Genomic DNA, 27143 nt, shown 5'->3' with positions numbered 1-27143 from the left:
AAATAATCGTTTATGTACATTACGAACGATTTCGTTTGTCGAACAAATTCATTTCGTTCATCCTAGGAATGTTTTCGCATATTATTTTTTCGATCGATCTTTTAGGATCGATGCCTGTCAATGAGTTTTCTAACTAAAAAGATCGATCTGGCAAGATCGATTTTATTTCAACCCGCTCACTTCTTTTAAGGACTAGAAACATTGTGGTGTGAAGTAATGGCCTCGTGATGATCGAAAGTTTTCGTAAATTTTACTTATTTAGTGTAGGGGAAACCGAGGAGATTTGAAACAGCGGAGAGTTGATACAGGGCCCATTTATAGCGAAACAGTACCGTTAGCGATAAAACAATAATGCAGTTGTTTTATTTATTTCGTGCCCACAAACCCTCCAATACACGCCAAATACGTTAAATGAGTGGTTGAGTATTTTCGGTAAACACACTACAAAAAAACGAGCAGAAGTAAGTTTTTGTTTTTTTCTTCAAATAGATTTAAATAGGATATTAAGTGATGTTCGATCATGAAAATATCACTATTATGTAGTCCAAGAGTTAACATTTATAAATTGTATACGTTTCTTTCTATCTTTGCAATTTATAAATTGTAAATTGTGGATCAAGCCTATCTTTTCGACCTAGGAGAGTTGAAACACCTTGTTTCAACTCTCCTCGATGATGAACTTCTAGTCTTATGGTAATGTTATAATCACATTAACGTTCCTGAAGAAATAACAACAATCAAGATTCTTCTTTCTTGATTTGACAACAGTGATCAACGTTCTCAATTTATTAGATCATTTATAACCACGGAATATGCATTTGTTCTAATTGTTTACTCCTATCAGCTTCTTAAGCTTGGAGCGAAGTGACCATAATTCAAAATGAACCAAATACTTCCGATATGGATACCAAATTACCTGTTTTCATAAACCCGTATCACTTGTAGTCATAAATAATATCACTGGTCATATCAACCATTTTAAAGAATGCAGAATGTTCTAGGGGAAGTGGTTGGAAACCAATACATAACTAAATATATGACAAAATGGGTATCAAATTTCTTGATTTTACAATTATAGTTAATTAGTGGTTAGGTAAAGTATCTTACTGTTATTACTGTTGCAATAAATTCAGAAATTCTTGAGTTTGTGATCAAAATCTAACATTATTTTCAAAACAAGTGTCAGTATACACTGTGAAAAATAATGATAAGGATACATGTCATTTTGAGGAATTATCTTAGTGTGAACGAATAAAAATGACACAATTGTAACATTTGATGATTTCGAAAACGTTTTGATAATATTTCAAATAATTGATTACTTGTTTCAACTCACATTCATTGCTGTTTCAACTTACCTCGGTATGAGGAGAGTTGAAACAAAGAGAACACTGTTACAAAAATCAATATATTGATGCTTTGTTATTGATTTGTACCAGTTATTCTGACGCAATTTGATAAAGCGTAAACAGAAGTAAGAAATTTAAAAATAAACTATCATCGAATGTCAGTTTTTGTCGATTCATCTAACAAAAACAAAAAATTGTTTCAACCCTCCTCGGTCATCCCTACTGTGCACGAATGTTAACGTTGATAACGACATTATTTTTCATGAATGAAACGAAATTTCAATGATTTCGTTGGTTGCATTCGATCTTTTAGGATCGATGATTGACAGCACCGATTTTTTTAAATGAAAGAGATCGATCCGGCAAAATCGATTTTATTTCAACCTACTCATCATTATTGAGACTAGAAAGATTGTGGTGTATAGATCCGGCCGCTTGACGAACGAAAGTTTTCATAAATTTTACTTAGTGTACGTTGCACAAATGTTAGCGTTGATAACGACATTATTTTTAGTGAATGAAATGAAATGATTCGTTTATTTTAATAAATGTTTGTGTATATTACGAACGATTTCGTTGGTCGCACGAATTAATTTCGTTCATCTTAGAAAAGTTTTTGTAATGTTTAGCATATTATATTTTTCATTCAATATTTTGGAATCGATGTTTGACTGCACCGATTCGTTTTAACTATCAGGAATCAGAATATATTGGTTTAAATGGCACATTCCCCGTATGTAGTCGGGGATTTGTGCCTTGCCGTGTGTTTTCATCATTTCCTTTGCAGAAGGAAAGGACAAGGAGGTGTGGGAAAGTAGAATTGGAAGGATGGGAAAAATAATAGCACAAAACAAAAATAAACAACAGGTAAGTTAAACTCATAAATAGTTCAACTTGCCTGCGAATAAGCCTAAAGATCTTTACCACATTGGATAAGAAACTTTAGTATGTCTCTGAGTTTCAGTCGTCCAAACATGGTTTCGTCTATATAAGGACGGCTGAAGACTCGAAATCGCAATTGCGCTACCGCTGAAGAGTTGCATATCAGATGATGTGAGGTTCCGTAGTCGGATTCACAAAGATCACATGAAAAAGACTCAGCGCGCTGAATAGTTGCTATGTGATAATTGAGTTTGCAGTGGCCGGTTAAAGCCCTGGCCAGCATGCTGCAGAGGAGCATCGAAAAATGTAGGAGATTTTTCGAAACCACTGGGTATGGTTGTTCTAGAAACGCCTTTGTTTGGCGACACGTTTGTAGATTTCTCCAATAATTGCGGTGCTCGGACGAAGTCCAGGACCGTATTTTTTCCCTTATCCAACTTGTCGAGATTGGCAGCGCGGGCTCAGGACCAACGAAGTCAATCGCTGAACCTGCCCTGGCCAATTCGTCAGCCCATTCATTTCCAGTAATACCGCAATGTCCGGGTACCCAGACAAGGTAGATAGTGTTGACAATGCTTAGTTCTTCGATTTGGGTTCGGCACGCGGACACTAGCTTGGACCGAAATTTGTCTGACCGAAATTTGATTGCAGCCTGACTATCGGAGCAGAAGTTTATAACTCTGCCGGACAAACTCAGTTGAAGGGCCGATTGCACCCCGCACATGTTTAGCATATTATATTTTTCATTCAATCTTTTGTAATCGATGTTTGACTACACCGATTCGTTTTAACTAACAGGATCAATCTGGAAAAAATCGATTTTATTTCAACATGCTTATCACTATTGAGGACTAGAAAGATTGTGGTGTGAAAAAATGGCCGCTTGGTGAACGAAAGCTTTCGTGAATTTTACATATTTAGTGTACATTACACGAATATTATCGTTGATAATTACATTACTTTTCGTGACTGAAACGAAATGTTTCGTTTATTTTAATAAAAGTTTGTGTACATTACGAACAATCTCGTTGGTTGCACGAATTCACTTCGTTCACCTAAGAGAAGTTTTCGTATTTAATAGCAAATTATTTTGACAGAGAAAAACTTAAACTTATTCATACAAAAGCAACGAGCAGTTCGCGATGGCTCAACTGAATCCGTACTGCTCCGGATTCTGGATCAACTGGAAGCGAAAACAGGTCCAGGAAATCTTCCAGAAACCGGCGGACACGGATATGGTAACTAAATAGTCAAACCGAGACCGTCGTGATGATCAACAATTATCTGAAGAAAGCGGTTTCATAATAAGCCAACGAAAGTCGTTTCGTGGTTTTCACGAAAAACTCGTAATAAAAAATAAGTTTTTCAATAGAACTACGAACGAGTCATCATATGTACGAAAAATTCGTATATTTTTATGAAAATTGTCACACGAGTCTAAATTGCAGCGATTTACGAATATATTCTATCAATATTGTCCTATTAAATGCCGTATATCTTTCATTCCATCGCTTCACCTTAAGATTTCTTCCTAATAAGAAATTCTTAAATACATTGCTGGGTGGATATATGGACTTGTCTATATGTCTAAAACATCTAGGAGCGGAAAACAGGGACACACTCAATTTCAAAACACGTTCTCGAGTAACTCGAAATGGACGGAACAGTCCATCCCCCGCAGTTGCCTAGTGGCAAACAAAGTACAGAGACAAATTCGAACATGCACAGTTTGCCTTACCACACCCAACAGTAAAGCAATGTATGACCGACCATACTTGTACACGTCTTCTATAATTTGTCGTAATTCACATGTACCGACATATACTACCAGTTGCATTTATTTAACGCCTTACTGTAAGCCGAGCGATAAACGATAACGACCCAATCGTAACCGCGGAGGCAATCAGTATCAAAATATAAATAAAAAAGCTTGAATTCAATTGTGTGAAAGAACTTTTGACGTAAGTTGTGATTCAGTTCCAAGTTTTTGATTTTCTAAATTATATCTCATTCTAAAATTACAAATTGTTCAAATTGTTTATCAATTCAAAGCACGCCTGTGTTTTCGAGTTATTTTAAACATATGCGATTATTTTGTCTAGCGATTGTAGTCTATTCAGTGATAGTGTTAATGAAGTCACTGTAAGAGTAAATAATGGAAATCCAAGATTTGACAAACCATGCATATGTATCTCGCTTGCAAAAAAAACGTGATGCGTAATCCATGATTCATCGAACGCTCAGTAAGCAGAATTTGTAATGAAATTCCTAGAAAATCATCTCATGACATTTTCATCTATACCTTTCCTTACCTTTTCTCTTTTCCTTTCACGAAGGTGTAGTCCGCGAATAGCCGGTGTGTTGAACTTATGTTTCTTCCTAGTTAATATAATCCGCTCTTTTCCTTGGCTTAATTATCACACAACTTTCTCCTTTAGGCTCTAGTGGCTGAAGCGGTTCAGTTTCGTTGTGACCGCTCGAAATAACGCAGTTTGATTTTTTTTATCAAAAAATAGCAAAAAAGGTTTCGTTGGCACCTTGATGGTTGCAATTTTACCGCTTCGTTTATATAATCGGTACAAAACAGAAAGTTTTAACTAACTTTAGACTTGTTTCATTTTTTAGCTATCGATATGTGTAACGAATGCACTACACAAGATTTTTATGGCCTAAACTGAGTATTAAACTCGTTTCACTGTAGCATCGGATGCGGACGATTGAGGTGTGTTCTTCACTTTGCGACTCGCGAATTCCAAATTTAGCACTGCAAGCAACCTATATCGATGACTATACGAACGCAAACAACCGTCTGCCACAGTAACGACCACTAGCAGCACCGAAGGCGAACTGAAATTATTTGTATTTTTCCACTGATAAGGAATCCTGTCTTTTATCACTTGATGTGCGATATTTCTTTTCTTTTCTCCACTCGAAACTGTTTGTCTCGGGTTACAGCCAGCCAGCGTTATTTTTCGCTATAGATAAGCACCAACACCATGTTGCGACGCAGAAGCACAAACCGAAGCGTAAATCATTTTCCAGCGACGTCCTAAGACGGGTGATTAAGTCACTCCGCTATATACGCTAATAAACACGGTGGAAGCTAACGAACAGAAATCGTGAATGTCAGTGATGAAGATTTTCACGTCTAAATGGCGTTAACTTGCTCGTTTTACATAAATATTGGTGAAACACAAAACCACCACACAAAAAAACAGGCCAAGAGTCTATCAATTATTATTATTCATAGCACACGCTGAACCAGCTCACATCATTGATCGGCATTCCCCACACTTGACGGGGCGGGAAGCTATATTACCCTACTCTCTTTCGTCTGTTTCAATAAACTAAACAAACAATTAAATATTTTTTCCGCTTCTAAACATTAATAACACACTGCGAGGAAATGGTCACAAAACGGACATGTCACGTATTTCCTATGGGATTCGCATTTGGTTCTATGTGCGACACACCACAGCCAGCGAGACACAGGATATGGAAGATGCTGATAAGTGACCGATAACGATAGAGCACGAATGCACTGTAAAGCACACACAATAAAACACACTGTAAGCACAAAACAACAAGCAACTATCACCCACACCCCAGGAAGGAAGCAGTTCCTTGATGACCCAAGAAGTAGCGGATTCGAAGAGAACCGAACGTAATGACGATCTTCAATGAGTTGTAAATGTATGATTTTGGCCTTATACCCTTTGCGGGGAGAAGCACATCAATTGGTTATAACACGCGATCGCACCGGTTTCTACAGCACGTAAATAAGCGACTATCAACTACGACCACACGATCGACACAGACGAGGCGAGGCGCGTCTGCAAGTTGACAACAACAACCGACCGACCGTTCGAGGTACATCGCAGTAACCGAATGAGAGTGAATTTCACCGCATTCACTCTACTTGGGTCTCACTCTTGTCGGATGAACGAAGGCGTGAGATCCACAAGGAATTTAATAAAGTGCTAATAGTTTCATACTACGGAGAGCTATCAAACGGATGTATAAAATAAGTGTATATGAAACGACTACTTTTACTGTTCTCCAGGCCGGAAAAATATTAAACATGCATTATTATTACAATATTACTCGAACAGGATGTATGAATTTATGGAAATTTACTCAGAATAGGTTCGACACTGGTATCACACATTAAAGCTTCTTTTTTATATTCATTGTTTTTTTTTTATATATTATTTTCTATTTGATTATATTGTTTTGTTTGCATTACATTTCTAATTTAGTATATTGGGTGTTCAGCCACAAGTGGTGACTTTTCATCCCTGTTGTTTACATGATTCAAATTAATTATTATTAAGTTATAATATGTTAAGTTTTTTTTTTCAAAAGGATGTTTTAAACCTACTTGTCTTCTGAATGAGGAGCTAAATAAATCTTATAAACTATAAAGAGAGCTAATCGTTGCAATTGAAGATTGCAACGATTTTTGTCGGAAGTTGCTTATAATACTGTTCGTCATAATTTCTAATGTTTCTATGTTTGCGAGTCTGTGCAACTCATTTGTGCTAAACCAGGGAGGACGCTTCAAAATTATTTTCAGAATTTAATTCTGAACCCTTTGAAGCGTTTTCTTCCTAGTAGCACAACAACTTGTCCAGATGGGCACTGCATATAGCATTGCCGGTCTAAATATTTGCTTATAAATTAATAGTTTGTTCTTTAGACAGAGCCTAGAATACATATTTATAAGAGGGTATAAACATTTTATATATTTGTTGCATTTTGTTTAGATTCCTTCAATGTGATCCTTAAAAGTAAGTTTTTTATCGTAAATCAAACCCAAGTATTTAACTTGATCTGACCACGTTAAATTCAAACCATTAAATTTAATAATATGGTTATTATTTGGTTTAAGAGAAGAAGCTCTTGGCTTATGCGGAAACACAATCAATTGTGTTTTGCCGCATTAGTGGAAATTTTCCATTTTTTCAGGTAACCATTGAAAATATTTAAGCTTCGTTGCAGTCGACTGCAGATAATACGAAGACTCCTACCAGTGGCTGAGATGCTAGTATCATCACAGAAAAGTGACTTTTTACAGCCTGTAGGTAGATTTGGAAGATCAGAGGTAAAAATATTGTATAGTATTGGTGCGATGCTTGATCCTTGAGGGACGCCTGCTTTAACGGGTAGCTTATTAGATTTACAATTCTGATAAGGAACCTGTAGGGTACGGTTAGTAAGATAATTTTTAATTGTCTTTATTATGTATATTGGAAAATTGAAATTTCACATTATTAATCCTTTGTGTTTTATATTCGTTGTTGTTTTACATTTCTTATAAATGAAATGTAAATAATTCGCTCAAACTTTCAAGATTTTATCCGAGGCCCGAAGTGCCGAGTTTTATATACCAATCGACTCAGCTCGACGATTTGGGGTAATGTCTGTTTCTCTCTCTCTCTCTCTCTCTCTCTCTCTCTCTCTCTCTCTCTCTCTCTCTCTCTCTCTCTCTCTGTGTGTGTGTGTGTGTGTGTGTGTGTGTGTGTGTGTGTGTGTATGTGCGTGTATGTAACGGACAAACTCTCATTCGTGTTTCTCAGCAATGGCTGAACCGATCTTATCCAAACCAATTTTAAATGAAATACCTATCAGCCAGACAGAACGCTATTAATTTGTTTTTGATTCTGATGTTTAGTTTTCATGATATGAAACTTTGAATGTGTAAAAATGGCGTTTTTTGCAGTATTTTTAATTTTCTGTCGAAATTGACAACATAGATTAACATTTTATATATTTTTAGACAGCTTATACGAATACCTTTTGAACAAGCTATAGATTGTTGAAATAGGGCTATTATCAAAAGAGATATTTAACATTAAATACGAACGAAAGATTTTTATCATTTCCCATTGCCAGAAATATGACCAAAAACATGCAATCTGTTATTAACGCCAAAACGGCTAATTTTAGATCAATAGTATCTTCGGAGAATTTAATGGAGGCTTTCTTTTGGTATTGTGCTTTTACTAAATAATCCCCCTACGAGTGAGATATTTTCATAAATATTCTTGGAAGTGATTGTATTGAAATGATGCCTTCAACAAATTTGTAGCTCTTACTTTTGCAAATAACTTCAATGGAGACATCAAATATCAATTTTAAACACTGGAGAAGTTATAGCTTGTTGTTTGTGGATTACCCTTTGTCGCTTATTTATTGTTTAATATAGTAATAATCCATTTAAATAAACCAAATATTATTTCGATAAAACGAATTACGTGTCTCATTTTTCTATCTACAATCGCTAGAAATAACTACCGAACAATTGTCTAGATGGAATGTGATCACCTATCAGCGCCAAATTTTCGTTTGCGCGAACCTTCTGGCTACAAAATGTCTAACTCATAACCATCGGATTGATCTGAAACATATCTCGGAAAATGAAAAGCGATATAAATAACTCCTAGCAACGGCGTAGCCAAGAGGAGGCTTTGGGGTTCAACCCCACATCCCCCCCCCCCTGTCAAAAAAAAAAATAATTGAATTGAAGTTAAAAATTTATTGATGACGACTCTTTCAATTCAATATTATAATAATAATTATCTGATCAGCACATTGATAACCTGTTGTTTTGAACATCATGAGGGCTTTTGAAAAATTATGGGAATAGGATCCTTTTCTGTAACTGATCCATTGATCTTGATCTCACAGTTATCTAATCACAACAATATCAAATACGCAGGTACAGGCCATATTCGATTATCCGTAGTCTCGATTATTCGTACACACTAAGCCAGCCAAAAGCTGTTCAGTAATTTCTTTTGACGACTTGGATAGTAAAGTGATATTTTTACGGAGTCATAAGGAAATTGTTTAAAAAATTGCGGTAAAGTTTTCATTTTTTAGCGATTTTCAGTAATTTTTCGAATAATTTGCTGAAACCCGCAATATTTTTCACTGAATTTATCAGCACTTTTGTTTTTTTCGGTACATAAACATTAATCAGTAAAATACTGACTGATTGTTCGGCAAAATTGTACCAACATTACCGACCCTCGTCAAAAACTTACAAAACAGGTACAGCAAATCAACTGTCAAGTCGTCATTTTCAGAGGAAACTGCTGACTGACCAGTATTTGTTGACGTTTGGAGGGAACGGATTGCGGAGAGTTCGGTAACCGAATTGTTTCACTGAATTGATTACCGAACGGTTTGCTGTTCAAAACCCCAGCAAAATTTTACTGTACCCAGTAATTCAAATTAAGTGTGTAACTCGATTATCCTTAGAAAATTAGTCGATTATCCGTAGTACGACCATCCAAATAAAATGTTTCGATTATCCTCACATTACTTTTTCTCAAGCTACTTAAAACATCTATAATTTATTATTTGATACCAACTACAGTTTCTGAAAGAAAAAATATTTTCTAAAACACAATGAAAACTTCGTAGAAATACAGAAATTTTACTTCTTAAGAATATAACTTTGAATTCGATGCGATGGCTTACATATTTTCGTACACCAATCAATTACAAATGATACTGACTACAGTTTTCGAAAGACCAAAATTTTATGCTCTCAAAATATATTCTCAAAAATACGTAGAAATACTGAAATTTTAAATTTTTAACAAAAAAAGATTTTTTTTCTATCCCAATATTTAAATGGAAAAATCGATAGAAACTGATATCAGGAACAATTCCTGGAAGCACAAAATTTTAAACTCTCGTAAAAATTACAATAATTTGGGAAAATAAAGAAATTTCATTTAATCAACAAATATTTCAATTCAATGCAGTGTGCTATAAAATGGTATGCACCTATTCGATGGGCTTCAAACTATAATTCCCTATAGACGCCAGCTATAATTACTGGAAGAACAAAATTTTAAAATCTGTGATATACTCTGTAATTTGTAGAATGAACACTAGGACTGATTTTGACAGCTCCATTATGTATTGAAAACTGACAAAATCTGAAAATTTTCGTTTCATATTGATTGGGACTATCTAAAGTATGATATAAAATCCTACTCAACTCTTCGGAGTTGTTCTATTATTGTATCAGTTTATAAAAAAAATCGAAACTTTTTAATCACTTTAAGAACAGGCTATTTTAAGACATTTTGAATTTTTAACACACTAGGCTTTCGCTTTAATTCCATCATGTAACATAAGAGAACTAAATCAGAAGACTTTGTCTTAAATGTGGCTGGAAAACGGGTCACAAAGTTGACAAAATCTGTTGTAGGAAAATTTGGAGGCGGACTAAACACGGGGACTAATAAAATAAGATCTTCACTGTAGTCAATACATTGCACTGCTCTGAAAAGAACAGCGCTAATAATTCTTTACGAAGTAGATGCACTGAACAGCCTTACCAACGTTTGTCCTTCGCTGGACAAATGTTGGGTGAAGCCAAGCAGACTGTTCAGCAGGCGTCCATTATTGGACCTGTGTTGTTTGGTTTTGAAACAAATGTTTGGGTTCTCAGTGGAATCTAGCAAGTTGCTTCTCTTAGAAGATTCCCGAAGATTTGTTGTTGTATGCACACCAGTGGCGCGTAATCTTAAATTCAGTTGTTATTTCTGTCTGAAATTACCGAAACCAGCATTAAGTTGACTGAAGTTTCACGCAAAGAATTTAGTTTTATGCGTCTTGATTACTAAACCAAAGTATTTTAATTCAATTTAATCAAACACAACGCTTTAAAATAAAATAAGTTGACTATATAATTTATGTCTTACATTTCTTACTACCACTTTATAGAATATAAAGTGATCGATATTCGTTTCACTTCTTTAAACGGTTTGACATAAAAGAAGTTCCATAAGTCAAACATTGATGCATGTACCTTATATCCTGTTTTTCAACATATAACAAACATATTTAATGAAGAAAAAACATTTGTTTTGATTCAATTATCCGGATGATTCGATTATCCGAAGCGAAATTTTTCTGCACCCTACGCATAATCGAATCTGGCCTGTATTGAAAACATTCCAATAGAAACTCATTCCAGAGTTCTGAAATCAATCCTAATCCTTAGATTTCTTATCATATTGAACTCACTTTTGAAAGAATGTACCGTAATATGGATACCCAAGCAACATATGTAACAATACTAAGAAAAATTTTAACCTATTTGGTTGAACATCAGATGTAGAAAAGTATCAAAGCATTTTTTCAGCCATGGTTTGTTGCTAAGAGACCACAAACAAGTTTGTTGCTGCTAATCGAACTGTAAAAAGTGGTTTTGTTGACTAAAATAATTATTTTCCATTTAACAACACCGACTTCAAACGATACTTAGTAGGTGGAGCCATGTTTGATAGGGTAATTTCGGGAGAGATGCCGCGTCAGGAGAGATGCCGCACTCTCTATATCTCGTATATGGGGTCACTTTCATACGGTAACTAGCTAATACCCATCGCACGTTGCTGCGACTTCCAGGGAAATAGGAGTAAAACACAATTTGTTCCGAAGCACCCTCTAGCGGGAAGAAAATCCTCTACCAATAGCACACAAACACGCTCCATAACGAATGCCTACTATGTATAAATTTTTACGGCAATCGTGTAAGCCGTTTGGGAGTCTATAAATCATATACATACTAACATTGACTTTTATATATATATAGATAGATAGATAGATAGATAGATAGATAGATAGATAGATAGATAGATAGATAGATAGATAGATAGATAGATAGACAGATAGATAGATAGATAGATTGATAGATAGATAGATAGATAGATAGATAGATAGATAGATAGATAGATAGATAGATATGATATTGTGAGTTTGTCTTTCGAAGAATTATAACTCTAGAGATGTAAAATAATCCTTTTTAATTACTCACGAAAATTTTATTAATGATTTTGTGCGTTCAGTTGCATCACGGAGTGCCGAAAATTTTTCAGCACTACATTAAAATTTCGTTTTTTTAAATTGTTCGATTTTTTTGGTAAATCATGTATCGGTTGAATAGCTGGGACCTTTTAGAAGGCGTTCTGATCATGAGCACGATCATCCATAATTTTAGAGGAAAATGTCGTCGTGCGGCATCTCTCCCCTACAATTAGGAGAGATGCCGCATCAAAATGGCGGGTGAGATGCCGCACTCAATGGAAGAGGATGCATAGCTAAAATGTATTTTTTTCACCCCGGAATGTCATTAAATGATCATTTGCGTCAGGTATAGGTTTTTAATAAGGTATGTCCAATTGTCCACAAACTAACGGACCTAACACAGTGACATATAGGATTATGAGTCTATTTATCTATATATTTAAATGGGCGACATGTATCTAAGTATTAGTTACGTCGGTTTATTCTTTAAAGTTTCAGGCACTGATTTTCGTGAACGCATTGATTTGTAGTGATGTCAATATTGAGATAAAAGTGAAAATATTAAAGAATTGATGCTTTTTCAAAATGAATCTTTCAAGAACAAATCTAAATTGTATAAATTCATTGGGAGAAACAGCCAAACAGTGCTTTTAAGGTACTGCTACCAACACATAGATATGTATATCGCTCGTACAAGCATATTGATAAATAGTGCCCTGAATTAAGTTACTCCAACTTAACCGTTGCACAAGGTTGAGAAAGAAAAATATTTTTAAAATATTGAATAAAAAAATGTTTCTGGAAATAGTGGTACCCCCTTAAGAAAAGTGAAGGTGCTAGCCGATTTATAGGTGTAATCAAACTTCATGAAACTCAGCTGAAGACACTTAATCACAAAAACATCAATGAGAGCCAAAAAATACTTTTGTTCACCATTTTTCAGTTTGTGACCACGGTGCGGCATCTCTTCCGCAATGACCTTTTTTGTAAAATGTTCATGAAAATTTGATGAATTATTTTTTCATTACAAAAACCATTTCACAGTATTTTTGAAACTTGTCGCAATTGATAAAAATGATTTCATCAATTATTGAATGGTTTACTTTGACGCAGGATCGATTTTTAAAAATGTGCGGCATCTCTCCCCAAATTACCCTAACTATTAGTTGAAAGTAACTCAATACTATAGTGGAAAGCAGCTGTCAGAGTTTGTTTGCAATAAACAACATATAAAGAACAAAGTACTTGCAAACTTGGAAAAGACTTGCTGGTACTTCAACAAAACAAATTTGCAACAACGAGAAGGCGTCAACGATGAATCTTTATTCATTGTTTTTCTTCTGTCAACAAATCGGCACGACGAGAAGGCACAAACAGCATATCATCTGATAAAACAATTTTGGCGTTATATCCTCCAAGAAGTATTTATGGAGAATTTACTATTCAAAATCAGTTCGGGACTTAATATCTCCAGCAAAATTTTGGGAAGTACTATTACAAACCACTTTTTTGAAGATATGAAGGCTCCATATGTTCAGAGTATCAAAATATTTAAGGATATTTGTATTTACCTTTAAAATAAATTATGATTTTACTGTTTATGATAAATCTCTTCTACTGTAAAATTTACATTTTATCCAAAGCTTGAATTTGTAAAGCTCATAATAGAAAGTTATTTTAGCAAAAAATAGATTAAAGAACATTTCGTATATATCATTTTATAGCTCGATATACTCCCTACACGTAGTATTCATACCTCCAATAAAGTTGTTTTAAATGATAGTCTCAACAAATTCGCTAAAGAAATTTGTTACTACTTTTTGTAAAATTAAATCTCCATAACTTAAAAACTTCAATGATAACGATTTCGGAATTATGCCATTTGGACAGTAAGTTGTCTTTTCATCATACCGAATTTCTGGCTACTCCAAGTAAGTAGAAAAAAAATTGTTCTACACTCGTTTACAATAAACTTCTTCGAATACTGCCTATTATAATACATTGAAGACCCGATTTGGCCAGCTTCCGATTTTGTCAGCCTCATATGAAAATATGCTCGATGGGGTTAGCAGACGAACAAGGCTGAATTCGAGAAAATTCTTTTCTTGAGCATGTTTTCCTTGTCATAAAAATACAAATATGCAAAAATAAAAAAAAAAACTTTTTTTTTCATTTTACGCTAGAAGACTCCTTTAAGAGAAATTTATATTAAGGAATCAGAAATAGTTACCGGACTACATCGAGGGAAGCGAAGAATATTTTAACAACATCAGTTTATTATAAAGAAAAAAAAGTATGTCCCGATTTGATCAATGTCCCATTTTTTTTTGTTCTTTGGCATTAGGATTAGCGATAATAATTTAAATCAACGATACTACTGGGAAGTCACTTTCAGAAAAAGTCGATATCGAACTAAACTTTGAATTATGCACTAGTCTGGCCCAAAATACCTTAAATCTCGAAATCAAAACCTTGCACCTGAATATGATAGTTTGGATGGCTAATAAGCTTCCCTGAAAATTTCAGCTCATTTGGTACACTGGAAGAGGTTCCGCAAATGGCTCAAAGTTTGTATGGGAAAAATTGACCAAATGTATGGAGAAACGCACCAGTTTCACATTTTCTGATCTAGGTGGCGCTGTATTCGATCAATGTTTTTCGTGAGAAAAATTAAGAATCTTCTTGTAACAACAAATCGACTCGTGAAGATTGAAAGTCAATCCAACAAAAACTGAAAAAGTTATAAGCGCACAAAGTTGAGGGTGTCATGTGCTGTAGTTGGGGTGGCTCTGTCGAAAGTGAAAAAGCGGCTTATGGTGAACGCACGATTTACAAGAGGTGGATAACTACATGAATTTCAACTTTTAATAACACGAAATGCTGACCATTTGGAAGGGTAATATCTTCGGCAAACTAGATCAGAATGTCAAGGGCTTTCCGATGAAGAACAAGCTAATGCAGAATTATCCTACCATGTGGCGCTAGGGAGTAGGCAAATGACCTATAGTAAACTTACACATTGGGTCATATGTCATGATCGGAAATACTTAGCGGGGTGGACATTTCGACAAAGTAAATCATAAGATTCAGGGCTTTTCGACGGAGCATATTTTATTCTTCCACTGGGCGGCGCTAGAGTGCCTGAGAATTTCCTATTCATTTGATATTGGATCATATCTGGTGAGTGGAAACACTTGTCGGAATCAAGTCTTCGGCAAAGTAGACTATATAATCAAGAGCTTGCCAACGGCGAACAATTTTATTCGAGATTCTTCCCCTGTGGCGCTAACTCATATAAAAATGTCCTATTCTGTTTTCATTAGGTTATGCTAAGTGATCTTAAACACTCTTGTAAATCGTGCGTTCACCATAAGCCGCTTTTTCACTTTCGACAGAGCCACCCCAACTACAGCACATGACACCCTCAACTTTGTGCGCTTATAACTTTGTCAGTTTTTGTTGGATTGACTTTCAATCTTCACGAGTCGATTTGTTGTTACAAGAAGATTCTTAATTTTTCTCACGAAAAACATTGATCTAATACAGCGCCACCTAGATCAGAAAATGTGAAACTGATGCGTTTCTCCATACATTTGGTTAATTTTTCCCATACAAACTTTGAGCCATTTGCGGAACCTCTTCCAGTGTACCAAATGAGCAGAAATTTTCAGGGAAGCTTATTAGCCACCCAAACCATCATATTCAGATGCAAGGTTTGAAATTCCGCACTTTGCATTTTTTTCATACAACTTTGGGCCACTCTACTATGCACGCATGCTCTTCAGAAGTAGCGGCATATCAAGAGTTGAAATTTCAGTTCTTAGTGCTAAGTCGCGTTGGAAATTTGAGTAAACGCTATTGAGAGTATGATCTTCAAATTGATTCAATTTTTTTCGAATTTTTTTGATTAAGCACAACATAGATAACCCTTTTAGGAAAATTCAGTACCCCTTCACAATGCATTGATTGATGTTATTAATAGAGCCCTAGCAATAATTCGTTTGTATGGCTATTTTATATACCATTTTTCCGCTTTTCCATTAATTTTTTTTGGCCTTTGAGATTTCTAGCACTGATGTTGTTCTATGCTGATTTGAGCGATTTTCTGAGTCCTGACACTATCCCATGTAGTAAGTGTTATCAAAAACATTGCGAGGCATCAAGTTCTAAATGTTCTCAATCGATATAATATCCGAAGAGAGTGATAAGATTTATAAGAAATGTCTCATCACACTGTTATGTGGATCAAAAGCGTTTTTATTATAAAATCTTTTATTGTTGTTATCTCCGCAATGCAATTTTATTTTAAACTTTTTTATTTGCATGTCAATTTTAAACGTGTTATGTTTTTTGCGTTAGGTATTTGTGAGTAACTCATTAAAAGGGCATATTTTCACTACTAGATATTTTTGTTGAAAGAAAAACAATTTGAGCATTTTGATTCGAAATGACATTTAGTATTAATATTGTATAAGAATATTGCTCTCGTTGTAGAAAATGTTAGTCTACTTGTCCGCCAAACTCCGATTCCTCTTCGTATACATTAAAAGCAACGAGCAGCATACAACCCACTGCCGCCCATGGTACTGTGCTGCCATCTTTGATTTCAGACAAAAAACTTAGCATAGGATCCATCACTCGCTCTCAAACAACCAGATATTAAATTCTCTATTCCAAACTGACATTTCGCTTTTCCAGCTGCACCCAAAGCATCTGAGAGTGAGAATCGAAGAGTGGCAAAGAGAGCAGGTAGCATAACCATAGCATAGCTGGAATGGTTCAACCCTCGGCCATCTCGCTTTAGCATAGGTGCAAAAAATAGCGCCTCTTTGGAGAGAGGAGGGTTTTTTTCTGTTGTTCCGTTTGTATCACGTTCAAATTGATCCACACACTATGAAAGATAGGTACCAACATCATGGACAGTTAGGCATTTTTGTTTTGTGCATACCCTCATTCTGCGCTGGAAAGTTTACATCGCAACAACGCACGTCCTCCGGTACTGGAAAAGAAAAATATTTGCACTGTAAACTGAAACCCTACTGCCCTATCATATCCAATTGTTTTCAATTTATCTTTTTCATTGGAAATGCGAATCACAAAAACGATGTTCGGTTCAGCTGAAGTGTAGTTAGCGAAGATTCTTAAATTTATCGCGAGTAGCTGCGACATGGTGAAGATCAAATCGTTTTCAATGGAGAGAAAAATCGATTCAGGTGATTAAATTTCATTGGTGAAAAGTTGCTGCTATAATACCGTTTTCAAGTGCTGCAAACGAAAATGTTAGAAATGTAACCACATCGCGAAGAATCAATTTTTCGCAGAGTGTTAAGTTTTCCATTGTGGTGCTTATATTTAATTTGATTACATTGATCGTATTACTCAACGCAACTGCCTAGCAAAAAAGTGTTGATCAGCATCAGGGTGTCTCAAAAAGAGATGTTCCTTAAAGGTAAAATCTAAGTAAAGTGTGCCGAAAGCTATTTGGATATCAGTGGATTACTACTATCTAGTAGAATTTGAAAAATCTTTCAAAGTGGAACGTCTTACTATGAAAACCCGTCTGACTGCATTGACATGGCGAGGTTCAGCATCCGTGGATCCCAGGTTCTCGGCTTCTATGCTACCTTGGTCCATAGCCGATATCAGAAATCACGAGAATTATGTAACAGTAAGTATTTGAAACAGTCAAACAGATTTTTTCCATGGGTGACATGAACATAATTCTGTATTGGATTTATACATATTTTTTTTCTTCGCTGACTCACTCCACTGTCCACATACATATATTGATTTTCTCGAATCGCAGAACATAACATGTGAGTGGTACTATCGCGTTGAAAAATACCCTAGTTGCACTTTGTGATAAAAGCAATAGAGCGGTTGTAATAGGATGCTGTTATGCAAACACTATGTGTAGTACAGAAATAATTTGCTCACCGAAACCTTTATCGAAGCAGTAAAATAACTAGGTAGTCTTATGATCCCAATTGAGACATAAATTTCAATATACGAAGTATTTAATTGTTATATATTAATTGTTCAAGATAATAGTCTTCAGGGCCGGATCCAGAAAAATATTTCGGGAGGGGTCCGAAATTTTGATTTTGGAATGATCATTGTACAATACGTTATACGTCAAAGCCTCATTTAATGAAAATTAGTTTTGGTGGTCAAATTTGATTTGAAATGATTTTGAGTTTGAAACTAATATAAAATTGAAACTAACTTAAAATTTCTCAACATGCTGAAAATTTTCGGGGGGGGGGTCCGGACCCCCAGGACTCTCCCCCTGGATCCGCCACTGATAGTCTTGAATAATCTTAAGGTTCAAGAAACCTTTTTTGAGCATGTGTAAGAATTGAACGCTTGGTAGTATGAGCAGGAGAAATTGTTTTCAGCTTTGCCACCGGTTTATCCATATAAAACCTTTTCAAAACTCTAAAAGAAGAATATCAGTCGATTCATTAGATTATCACGATTCAAATTATGCAAAATAGTTGGCGGAAAAACAATTAACCAAGCGGAATGGTGCTTTTGAAAAAGTAGCTGTGTAGCTATTTTTTGTCACACTACCACACTGTGCTGGGGCACGCCACACAACTGTGAAATGAAAAAAAAACCACAGCCACTTTTTCAAAAGCACAATTCCGCTTGGTCAAATGTTTTTTTCACCAACTATTTTGCATAATTTGAATCGTTACAATCTAATAAATAGACTTATGTTCTTCTTTTAGAGTTTTGAAAATGTTTTATATGAATAAACTGGTGGCAAAGCTGAACATAATTTTTCCTACGCATACTACGAAGCGTTCAATTCGTACACATGCTTAAACAAGGTTTCTTGAGCCTTAAATGACTAACATATGTTAACGACCTTTTCTTGTTTAGCTTCACCATTCTTTCGTGCCTGTGGGTATAGCTGCCACAGAAATAAAGTGAATATCAGAAGAAAATGCCTAATATTAGAGGCACTCGATACAACATACGTTTTTATACGCGATACCGCAAGTATGCACGAATATTGAATCGTAATGGTTTTTAGCGCATACATTTGTGTAGATTTCTTTACATGAATTGATGGTTTATTTGATATTTGATATTAGAAATAGTTCATTAAAATTATGCACCATCGAAATCGTTTTGAAAATCTGATAATTGCATAATTATGGCGATTTAATGTCACACTTTTGTGAATTCTCGACAGTACCCAAAACAAAATTGGTTGCTTGTTGGCCGAGCATTCTGCCCGTTGCACAGAGGAGTAACTGGGGTCAATTCCTGGCCAAAATTATTTGTCGCTGCTATTGCTTTATTATGCCTTAATTTGAACAAAAAATAGACTAAAATTGGTTTTTGGAACAATTTGGCATCTATGCAGAGATACATTTTGAAAAACATTGTACTTGGCCCTACAGCATTTCGGTGTACCTCATATTACTAAAAATTTCAATATTTTCAAATCTCTTGGAATCTGTGGATCGGACAAGATCGGAAGAGTTCGAATGTTTTTCAGATAGCTGATATCTACTTTTGTAATACTGCTTCAGAAACTTTGCCGGATCTCGCCGTATAATGTATCTTTTTTATCATTCAAATTTGGAATATAATGTTTAAAAAACTATTTTTAAAAGTTGATGCAATGCACAACAACACTACTATTTTCAGTTGGTTTCAGCCTAAAGTTATACAAAAGGCTGTGTTCTACTCCATTTGTAGTAATATTGTCTTACTTAATACAGTCATCATCACTAGAAAGCGATATTGCTGGATATACAATTAAAATGACTAAAAAAACCCTTAAAATATCACCACTTTGCATCCAAGCAAAAAATCTTTAACAATTTTTGACGTACTCCTAATTTTGCCACGTTATTCACCAGACGTTTAGGTGTGTAAAAAAATATAACGAAATTGAAAATAGAAAAAAAAAATTGGTTATTGGCCAGGAATTTGTTCTAGTTACTCCTCTGTGCGTTGCACCGTGTCGCCTAGCTGGACAAAACCTCAAAATTTTCTTTTGGATTTTTTAAATTTAACATTTTTTTCATGTTTTCAGGCATGAAGAACAAATAATAAATCTTTTATTTAAGTAAAGTCGTAATGTTCGCAGTTGTTGTACTTTTTTGAAGCAGTTCGGAAAGATCGCTTGTAATTCATGATACTTGAAAATTAGTGTACTTTCCAGTAATAAATATGTTTCGTCCCTTTCTACCCCAAGGTATAAAAAGGTGATATTTCATGATATGTCTGAAGGAGGCGCATGATACTGTTTGATTGTCCAGAGTTCGCAATATAATTTATAAATGTCTCTCAGAATTATCAGTAATTGAAAGAAAGTGTATTCTGTTAAAAAAATGTCATGCCTACACGGTGTGTTTGGTAGAACAATTTTATTCGAAAAAAATCGGCATCGCTAAAACTTCAGCACATGATAGCATGCGCTTTTCATTTTCATTTGAAAGTAAAATTAAAATATTCTATCGGGGTCTCCAGAACAACTTTTTATTTTGAAGTTTTTTTTGTTTGAAAACTTAAGTTTTTCAATGAAACTGGTTCACATTTTTACCCCCAGGTAGTACTTTAGACATTCAAATATTACCAAAAGTGAGAATCTGATGGACAATTTCAATGTGTACAACTTTGTAAAGAACTATATCGCGATCTAAAATCGCTAGAGAAAGATATTAAATTTTTATCAAAGTTTCTAGATTCGCACGGGGCCTATTGGTTAAGAAGCTTTGTTCCAAAAACATTTTTATTTGTAAAAAAATGGATTGCCTAATTTTAACAGTGTGCTCAGAAGAACTTGAATGCTAGCAAAGTCCCACCTTGAAGGGTAAAAAAACATAATTCCAGATTCCACCGTTTTATGCGCACCAATGATATTTTAGGAGCATGGAGATATAGAGAAGAGTAGATAAAATTTGAACGAAATTAGTACTTTTTTGAAAGATGCTGGGCAATACAGCAAAATGAAACTTTTTTTTCTGTCACAGATATACAGTAAAGATCCGTATTATCAGCCCCTTGGCGAATTGTAAGCTGATAAAACAGGGACATTGATTAAATCGGGACTATCAATTTTCATATGAAGCTGATAAAATCGGGTCAAAAAACTGATAAAATCGGGGGCAGATAAAATCGGGTCTACACTGTATTTGTTTCTTCTTTTTTTTTCTTCACTCATTCTGGAGTATGCTTGATGTAACCTTGAATCCACCTTTTTGCTCGTTAGCATCTTGTGGGATATCTATATTTGGCCTGAATTTTAACTTTATATTTGATCAAACTCAATTATATATTCAGTCATTTGATTTGATTTCGATTGAGAATCCTGATTGACACTGACCAGAACTGGCAACTCTGTCTTCTTGATATGTTGTCTTTGCTCTTATCCCATATTATGAGGGAAATCTTCAATAAACAGACTTTTATTACTTGTATGTATGGTACAGCCTGATATTTTCGTGTTCGTTTTCTGTTGTGATCCGTGTACAACGAGTAACGACTCCGGAATTTCTTCTTAAAGGAAATTATGAAACATGGTTTTATTCTTTTTTCTAAGATTATGTGCTCGATTTGGAAATAAAATTTGAGGACAAGCAAAAATCTGCATCTATAAATTCTGATGAAATGAATGTAACCCAAAAGATAACAAACATGGATTCAAAACTCGAAGAGCTTTTTTTCTTTTTCAATCATCTTTCTTTTAATGTTGATAAAGACAAACAGGATTCTCAACCCAAAATTGCAATAAAATCCGTCGTTTATTACAATGACTCGAACTGTCTACTTTAGCTCATTCAAATATAAAGCTTTGAATTTAAGCCAATTGTATTTTACCAGGCAGGATAGGATTGGGAAGAAGGGTCATGCTAGTTTACATTAGCTATCCCCTAGAGCGAGAAAAGTAATGAAAAAGGCATGATAAAATCCGTTACTACATTAATCAACATCTTGAAAAAGTATAAGATTATCGAATAAATTTGGTCAACACCTTACCACACCTCATAAAGTGTCATTTTCGCCCAAGACCCAAGAAATATATTTTTTCTGCTGAGAATGGGACTTTGTATACATTGAAATTTATCTGAATTTACTGTTCATTTAAACCCAACATTTTTTGTAAGTCCTTGTTAATCGACTTCTTAATCCACCTAAAAACTGATTAAATTTTAATAACTTTATCGGGTGATTTTATATCGATTTATAGCATTCTACGAAGTTGTAGACGATGGGATTGTTCTTCAGATTCTCACTTTTAATATTTTTTGAATGTCTATAGTACCAATTAGTAGCAAAAATGCGAATTAATTTCATTAAAAAGCTTAAGTTTTCAATCAAAAAACTTTAAAATAAAAAGTTGTTCTAGACCCCCCAACAGAATATTTTAATTTTACTTTCAAATGAAAGGGAAAAGTTCATTCTTTCATATTCCGAAGTCTTACAGATGCCGAATTTTTTTGAATAAAGTTGTTCGACAAAGACACCGTGGCCTAATTTTTTGAAAATGAATTTTTAGATATAGTACACTTTATATTCATTAATATTGAAATTTTGAACCACCCTATGTGCCAAGCATTGAGTTTAAAAAAATAAACATCAAATATAAATTTAACATCAGAATATTACCCTAATGTGGAGTTTTCATCAAATTCGGGCAACTTTTGAGGATTTGTCCGACTTTTGTATGGAGGTTGATTACTGTGCGTTATTACGGTGCATGCTGCCACAGTATTGTGGTGCACTGTGTCGCGTTGTTGTGGTGCATTTTACCCCTGCCAATTTTTCAAAGCGTAATCCAGAATTATTTTGAAAAATTGCATATTATTCATGTTTTTTAATATTTTGCAAAGCATTTATGATTGTGATTACAGAGAAAAATATTGGTTGAATGATATCATGAATTAAATTCTCCCAATCTATGTTCTATTAGCATGAAACGTTGTGATTTGATGCAATCTCGAAAAAAATTTGAGATAAAGAGTGTTGTTCGTGGAAGTCGCCCATGAACATTTTTTCATTATAACTTGTTTTCAGAATTTTTTTCAATTCTTTAAATGGTACAAGAAGTTGTTGGAATTGTCGAAGACGCAAACATTTTTTTTTGAAAACTTTATTTTATAGTTATTGAATAAAGTAGTTTAAAAATACCGCTATTTTGAAAGCCAATTACTAGAATATTTGGATATATGTGGAAGACATTTTGATTCTACAGACATCCACTGGCCTGTATGTAAAAATTACTTTCCAGCAATGTATGTTTTGTATGTTGTAAAAATACAAGTAGAAATTTTTCAGCATAACTTTTTTTGGTGATTTTTTTCTATTCGTTAAATGTTCTTAAAATCAATTGAAGTATGCACGCATATGAATCCAGAATTCTCAGTTTCTGTAATCTCAAACTTGGAAATTCGTTTTATGAAAACGGCTTACATATTTTTGTTATGGTTTTTACAACAGTCAAAAATTTTACGCATCGTTCAGTACAGTCATGGATTCGCTGGTTGGTCACATTTTACCTGGACCGCTTTTTAGTAGGATCTCCGCTAGTTGGACCATTGTCCAACTAAAAAGCTTCTGAACGCCAAAATCTCATGTAAAATGTGCTTTGACAATCTGATCCAACAAGCTGATCCAACTGAAAACGTGTCATTAATCTAAAGTAGCTCGTTTGACAAATTAGATGAATTTGGGAAGAATTTTCATCGAATATAGTGATATAGTAAAAAGTGTGCGTCGCATGTGGATAATAATTGGTCGGTGTTAAGTCAGACCGAGCTAAGTGACAATTCATTGATTTCGAGAAAAACGAGTTTAAAGTTCGATCGCAGCATTACATAACAATTGGAAATTACTTTTTGCCATAATTCTTGCTTATTGTTCAATATTTCAAATCTGACAAAAGTCGAATGTAGCTGAAAAAATTCTTTATCCAGTGCTATAATTATCTCATTATTTGATGTTTTGCGACTTAGTCCGGTCTAACTTAACACCGACTAATTGGTCGTTATTCTCAATAAATCGTAAAAGAAAGAAAGGTTTCCGGCATCTACTAGGCTATTATTTACCAATAGTCAGTCAAATAGACCAAATTATTCATTCGGTTAAACGACTATTCGTAACGACTAAATTACGTAACATACGATTGAACAATCTGGTTTCGATGTGCACGGGAAGCGTGTGTTGTAGAGTAGCCGCTTGCGGACACTGTCCAAATGAAACACCCCACTTAACCAGAAAATATTTGTAATCGTTTGAAACTTTTTAAACGTTGACGTTTAACGCAAAATAAATGTTTTGTGATTGTAATCCAAGACCAAAAAGCCATCTTTTAATCTAAAGAATTTAAATTAAAGAATTTTTTACGTAATATAGGAAGGGGGATAAAGAAATTTGTGACAATTTGTTACATGAGGGGAGGGTGAGTTAATTTTGGGTAATGTTTGCGTAACGTCATTCATGAATGGTCCCTAAACACCATTCGACCAAACAATCAATCAAATACTTTGAAACTTGATAATAATCCATATTTATGGATTAGACATAAAACATTTTCTAAAAATCGATAAATAATTAATGATATATTTGGTATTGACATGTTTAGCCTTGGAGATGAAAGGCAGTAGCTCTATTGTATTTCCAACGCATATTCACACACGTTCTCTGAGATCGTTTTCATGATGCACAATAAGCCCTGCACGAATACATTTATGTATCAATTGGATATTTTTACTATATTCGCCATTCCAAAATGGAAAATATTTTTTTGGTAGGGGAATTATGGGAAAAACCGACACTTTGGGTAAAACGGACACCCAACAACTTTCCCTAGAAATAAAAAATTAATTCATTTCTTGATGACACTATTATCACTACGATTATGTAGAGCATTTAAAGAAAAATTTGATTTACGTTAGTACGCCGAATGTCATAGAAATAAAGAAAACGGCAGGGAAACTGTCGTCCGTTGATGATAAAAACGAATGCAACTGAATCGGCGCATGCTGCCTCAAGTACCTTGGATCATGAAACGGGAATTAAAGAAATATTCGGAGACTAATCGAGTGATAATGGCGAGTTAAGTAACTCGTTAGCGGTTCTTTTTAGAGAAATTTAGTATAAAAATTCTCAAACGTTTCATTTAATGTTTTTTTCCATAAATTTTATTAACTTTTATCTCTACGTGCCTTTGCCGCGCAAATAATTACATTCTGACACAATCATTTAATTGATGATATTTGTATATTGGATTACCGTTTTATGTTTCTACATAGCATCGCCTCAGATACGTGTTAACGAAAGGGCTACATCAGCAATTTAAGCGAAGAAACTAGGGAAGAAAGCAAGCATATATTTGGTAACGGTGCGCGTTAAAATCGGAGTTAGAAACCAGTGTGTCAATTTGATTTAACTATGTCCAGTTCGCTGAATGCTTGCTCCAGGCCGGCAACTTCTTGTTTGGGATGCCTTTTTGTAGATTTGCTGCTTTTCGATGAAGCCGCTCTCGATGAAATCGCACTTTAATGCATCTACATAATCACCCATAGCGCTAGTTTTTGAACTTCCTTCCGCTTACTGATAGTTACCTTTGAATTAGCAACGTGGTCACAACATTACAAAAAGCAATCAAATGATAAATTACTCGATACACTACACAAAATATTTATCCGAAAAAAATTTAACTTATAACGATTTTGTAAACAAAAGAGTTTTTACATCGTAACCAGGGGTTGCCACGGAAGGTTGATTGGAAAAATAACAGATGTTGTGTTGCAGGTTTCATACATTTTCCAACCAAATGTCATATTTGACAGTACCAGTTACCTGAGTTACTGAGGGGTAGTCAGATTTACGATACAGTTTCGGAATGCAAGTGTCTAGTCGTGTCGTTGGTTCATACTCGTCTGGATGTTAGATTTTGTTGGTAGATTATAAGGTTTTAACCGACCAAAAGTTTTTCAAATAACCTTTTATTATCGGCCTTTCCTACGATCAATTGACACGCTGTTAAGATGGTTGTGTTTACTTGCGGTTCATCTTTGTGACACTTCAATTACACCATTAGCATACAAAAGTAATAGCAGAAATTCACAGAAATACTTTTATTGTGCTTATTTCTTATAAGTCTCTTTAAAAATCAAAAATTGGAATTTTTGCTTATCAGATTCTATTGATGCTTTTGTTATTTCCGCTAAAAGCACATCGAACCGAATCTCTAGTGTTCTCTTGATTTGTCATAGATGAACTTTATCACAGTGAGACAATGATCTTTTGTGTACCTTGGCAGATCGTTGATGATCAGAATTTCGAAAAATCTAAGTCTGAAAAAAGTAGTTCAACTAAGAAGTGTGTGTCACTTATAAGTGAATGAATCCTATTATCAGAATGTAGAACGCCTGCAAATCTTCGCTTACGAAAGAAAATGACACTGAAGGTTGCAATGATGTTAGTAAAGATTATTTGGAAATATCTATATCAAGAAATAATTCTATAGCATAAAATACTCTTATTTATAACACTAAGCGTTCGAACTCTCTTCCCCTCACTACATGATGAAGCTACAAAAAGCACATGTTTGCATCACACATATTCACATTTTATTACTCACGTATATATCACATTTAATAAATAAGTGGAGGGAAAATAAATTAAAGGGGACACCCCCTACCGATCTTACCCCTATGAGGTATCAGTTTTACCCGCAGTGCCTAGAAGAAGTCTCTTTGCTTTCCAAGTTTTGCAACCAATAAGTCTTAATGAAATAATTTTTTTGAGGCGCTGACAAATTGAAGCCTCGTTAAGAAATTTCTGAAGAATAATTCTGCGTAAAAAATATAATTTAATTGGTTTGGTGATAACCCACAAAAAGTGTTAAGCTTAAGCTGTCGGTTTTAACCATAATTTCCCTACTGGAACGCATTGACGATAAAAAAAAGATTTCGAAAAAATGTATAAACATTGAAAAAATAACATAAAACGATCTCACCAGCGTCTTGCTCTCAATTAATTAGGATACAAGAAGTCTCCATAATCAATCAGTGAAATCGTTGCATCAACTAGCCATTTTTAGATGGTGCT

General features: G+C 34.6%; 2 protein-coding genes across 9 annotated transcripts in view; one reads left to right on the top strand and one right to left on the bottom strand.

Annotated features, from left to right (window-relative positions):
• LOC131683688 (ras-like GTP-binding protein RhoL) overlaps positions 1-6093 on the bottom strand; it is a 233275-nt gene extending 227182 nt beyond the window's left edge. For 2 of the 7 annotated variants that reach the window (XR_009304550.1, XM_058965895.1), the window contains exon 1: positions 4544-6090. The gene's annotated coding sequence lies outside the window, so the exon portion shown is untranslated. Of the gene's footprint in view, positions 1-4533 lie in introns of all 7 variants that reach the window. The other 5 variants (XM_058965900.1, XM_058965896.1, XM_058965897.1 and 2 more) reach the window with 5 other exon arrangements.
• A 10867-nt stretch (positions 6094-16960) lies between these two features.
• The window catches only part of LOC131683682 (TBC1 domain family member 4), an 84637-nt gene continuing 74454 nt past the window's right edge, over positions 16961-27143 (top strand). For both annotated transcript variants that reach the window (XM_058965876.1, XM_058965875.1), the window contains exon 1: positions 16961-17730. In XM_058965876.1, coding sequence (XP_058821859.1) covers positions 17611-17730 — 120 coding nt within the window. In that variant the 5' untranslated portion in view covers positions 16961-17610. The remainder of the gene's footprint in view (positions 17731-27143) is intronic.

The sequence above is a fragment of the Topomyia yanbarensis genome, chromosome 2 (genome assembly GCF_030247195.1).
Source record: "Topomyia yanbarensis strain Yona2022 chromosome 2, ASM3024719v1, whole genome shotgun sequence".
NCBI classification, from domain to species: domain Eukaryota; kingdom Metazoa; phylum Arthropoda; class Insecta; order Diptera; family Culicidae; genus Topomyia; species Topomyia yanbarensis.
The sequence above is the reverse complement of the archived record's forward strand: the minus strand, read 5'-3'. Positions and strand labels throughout refer to the sequence as shown.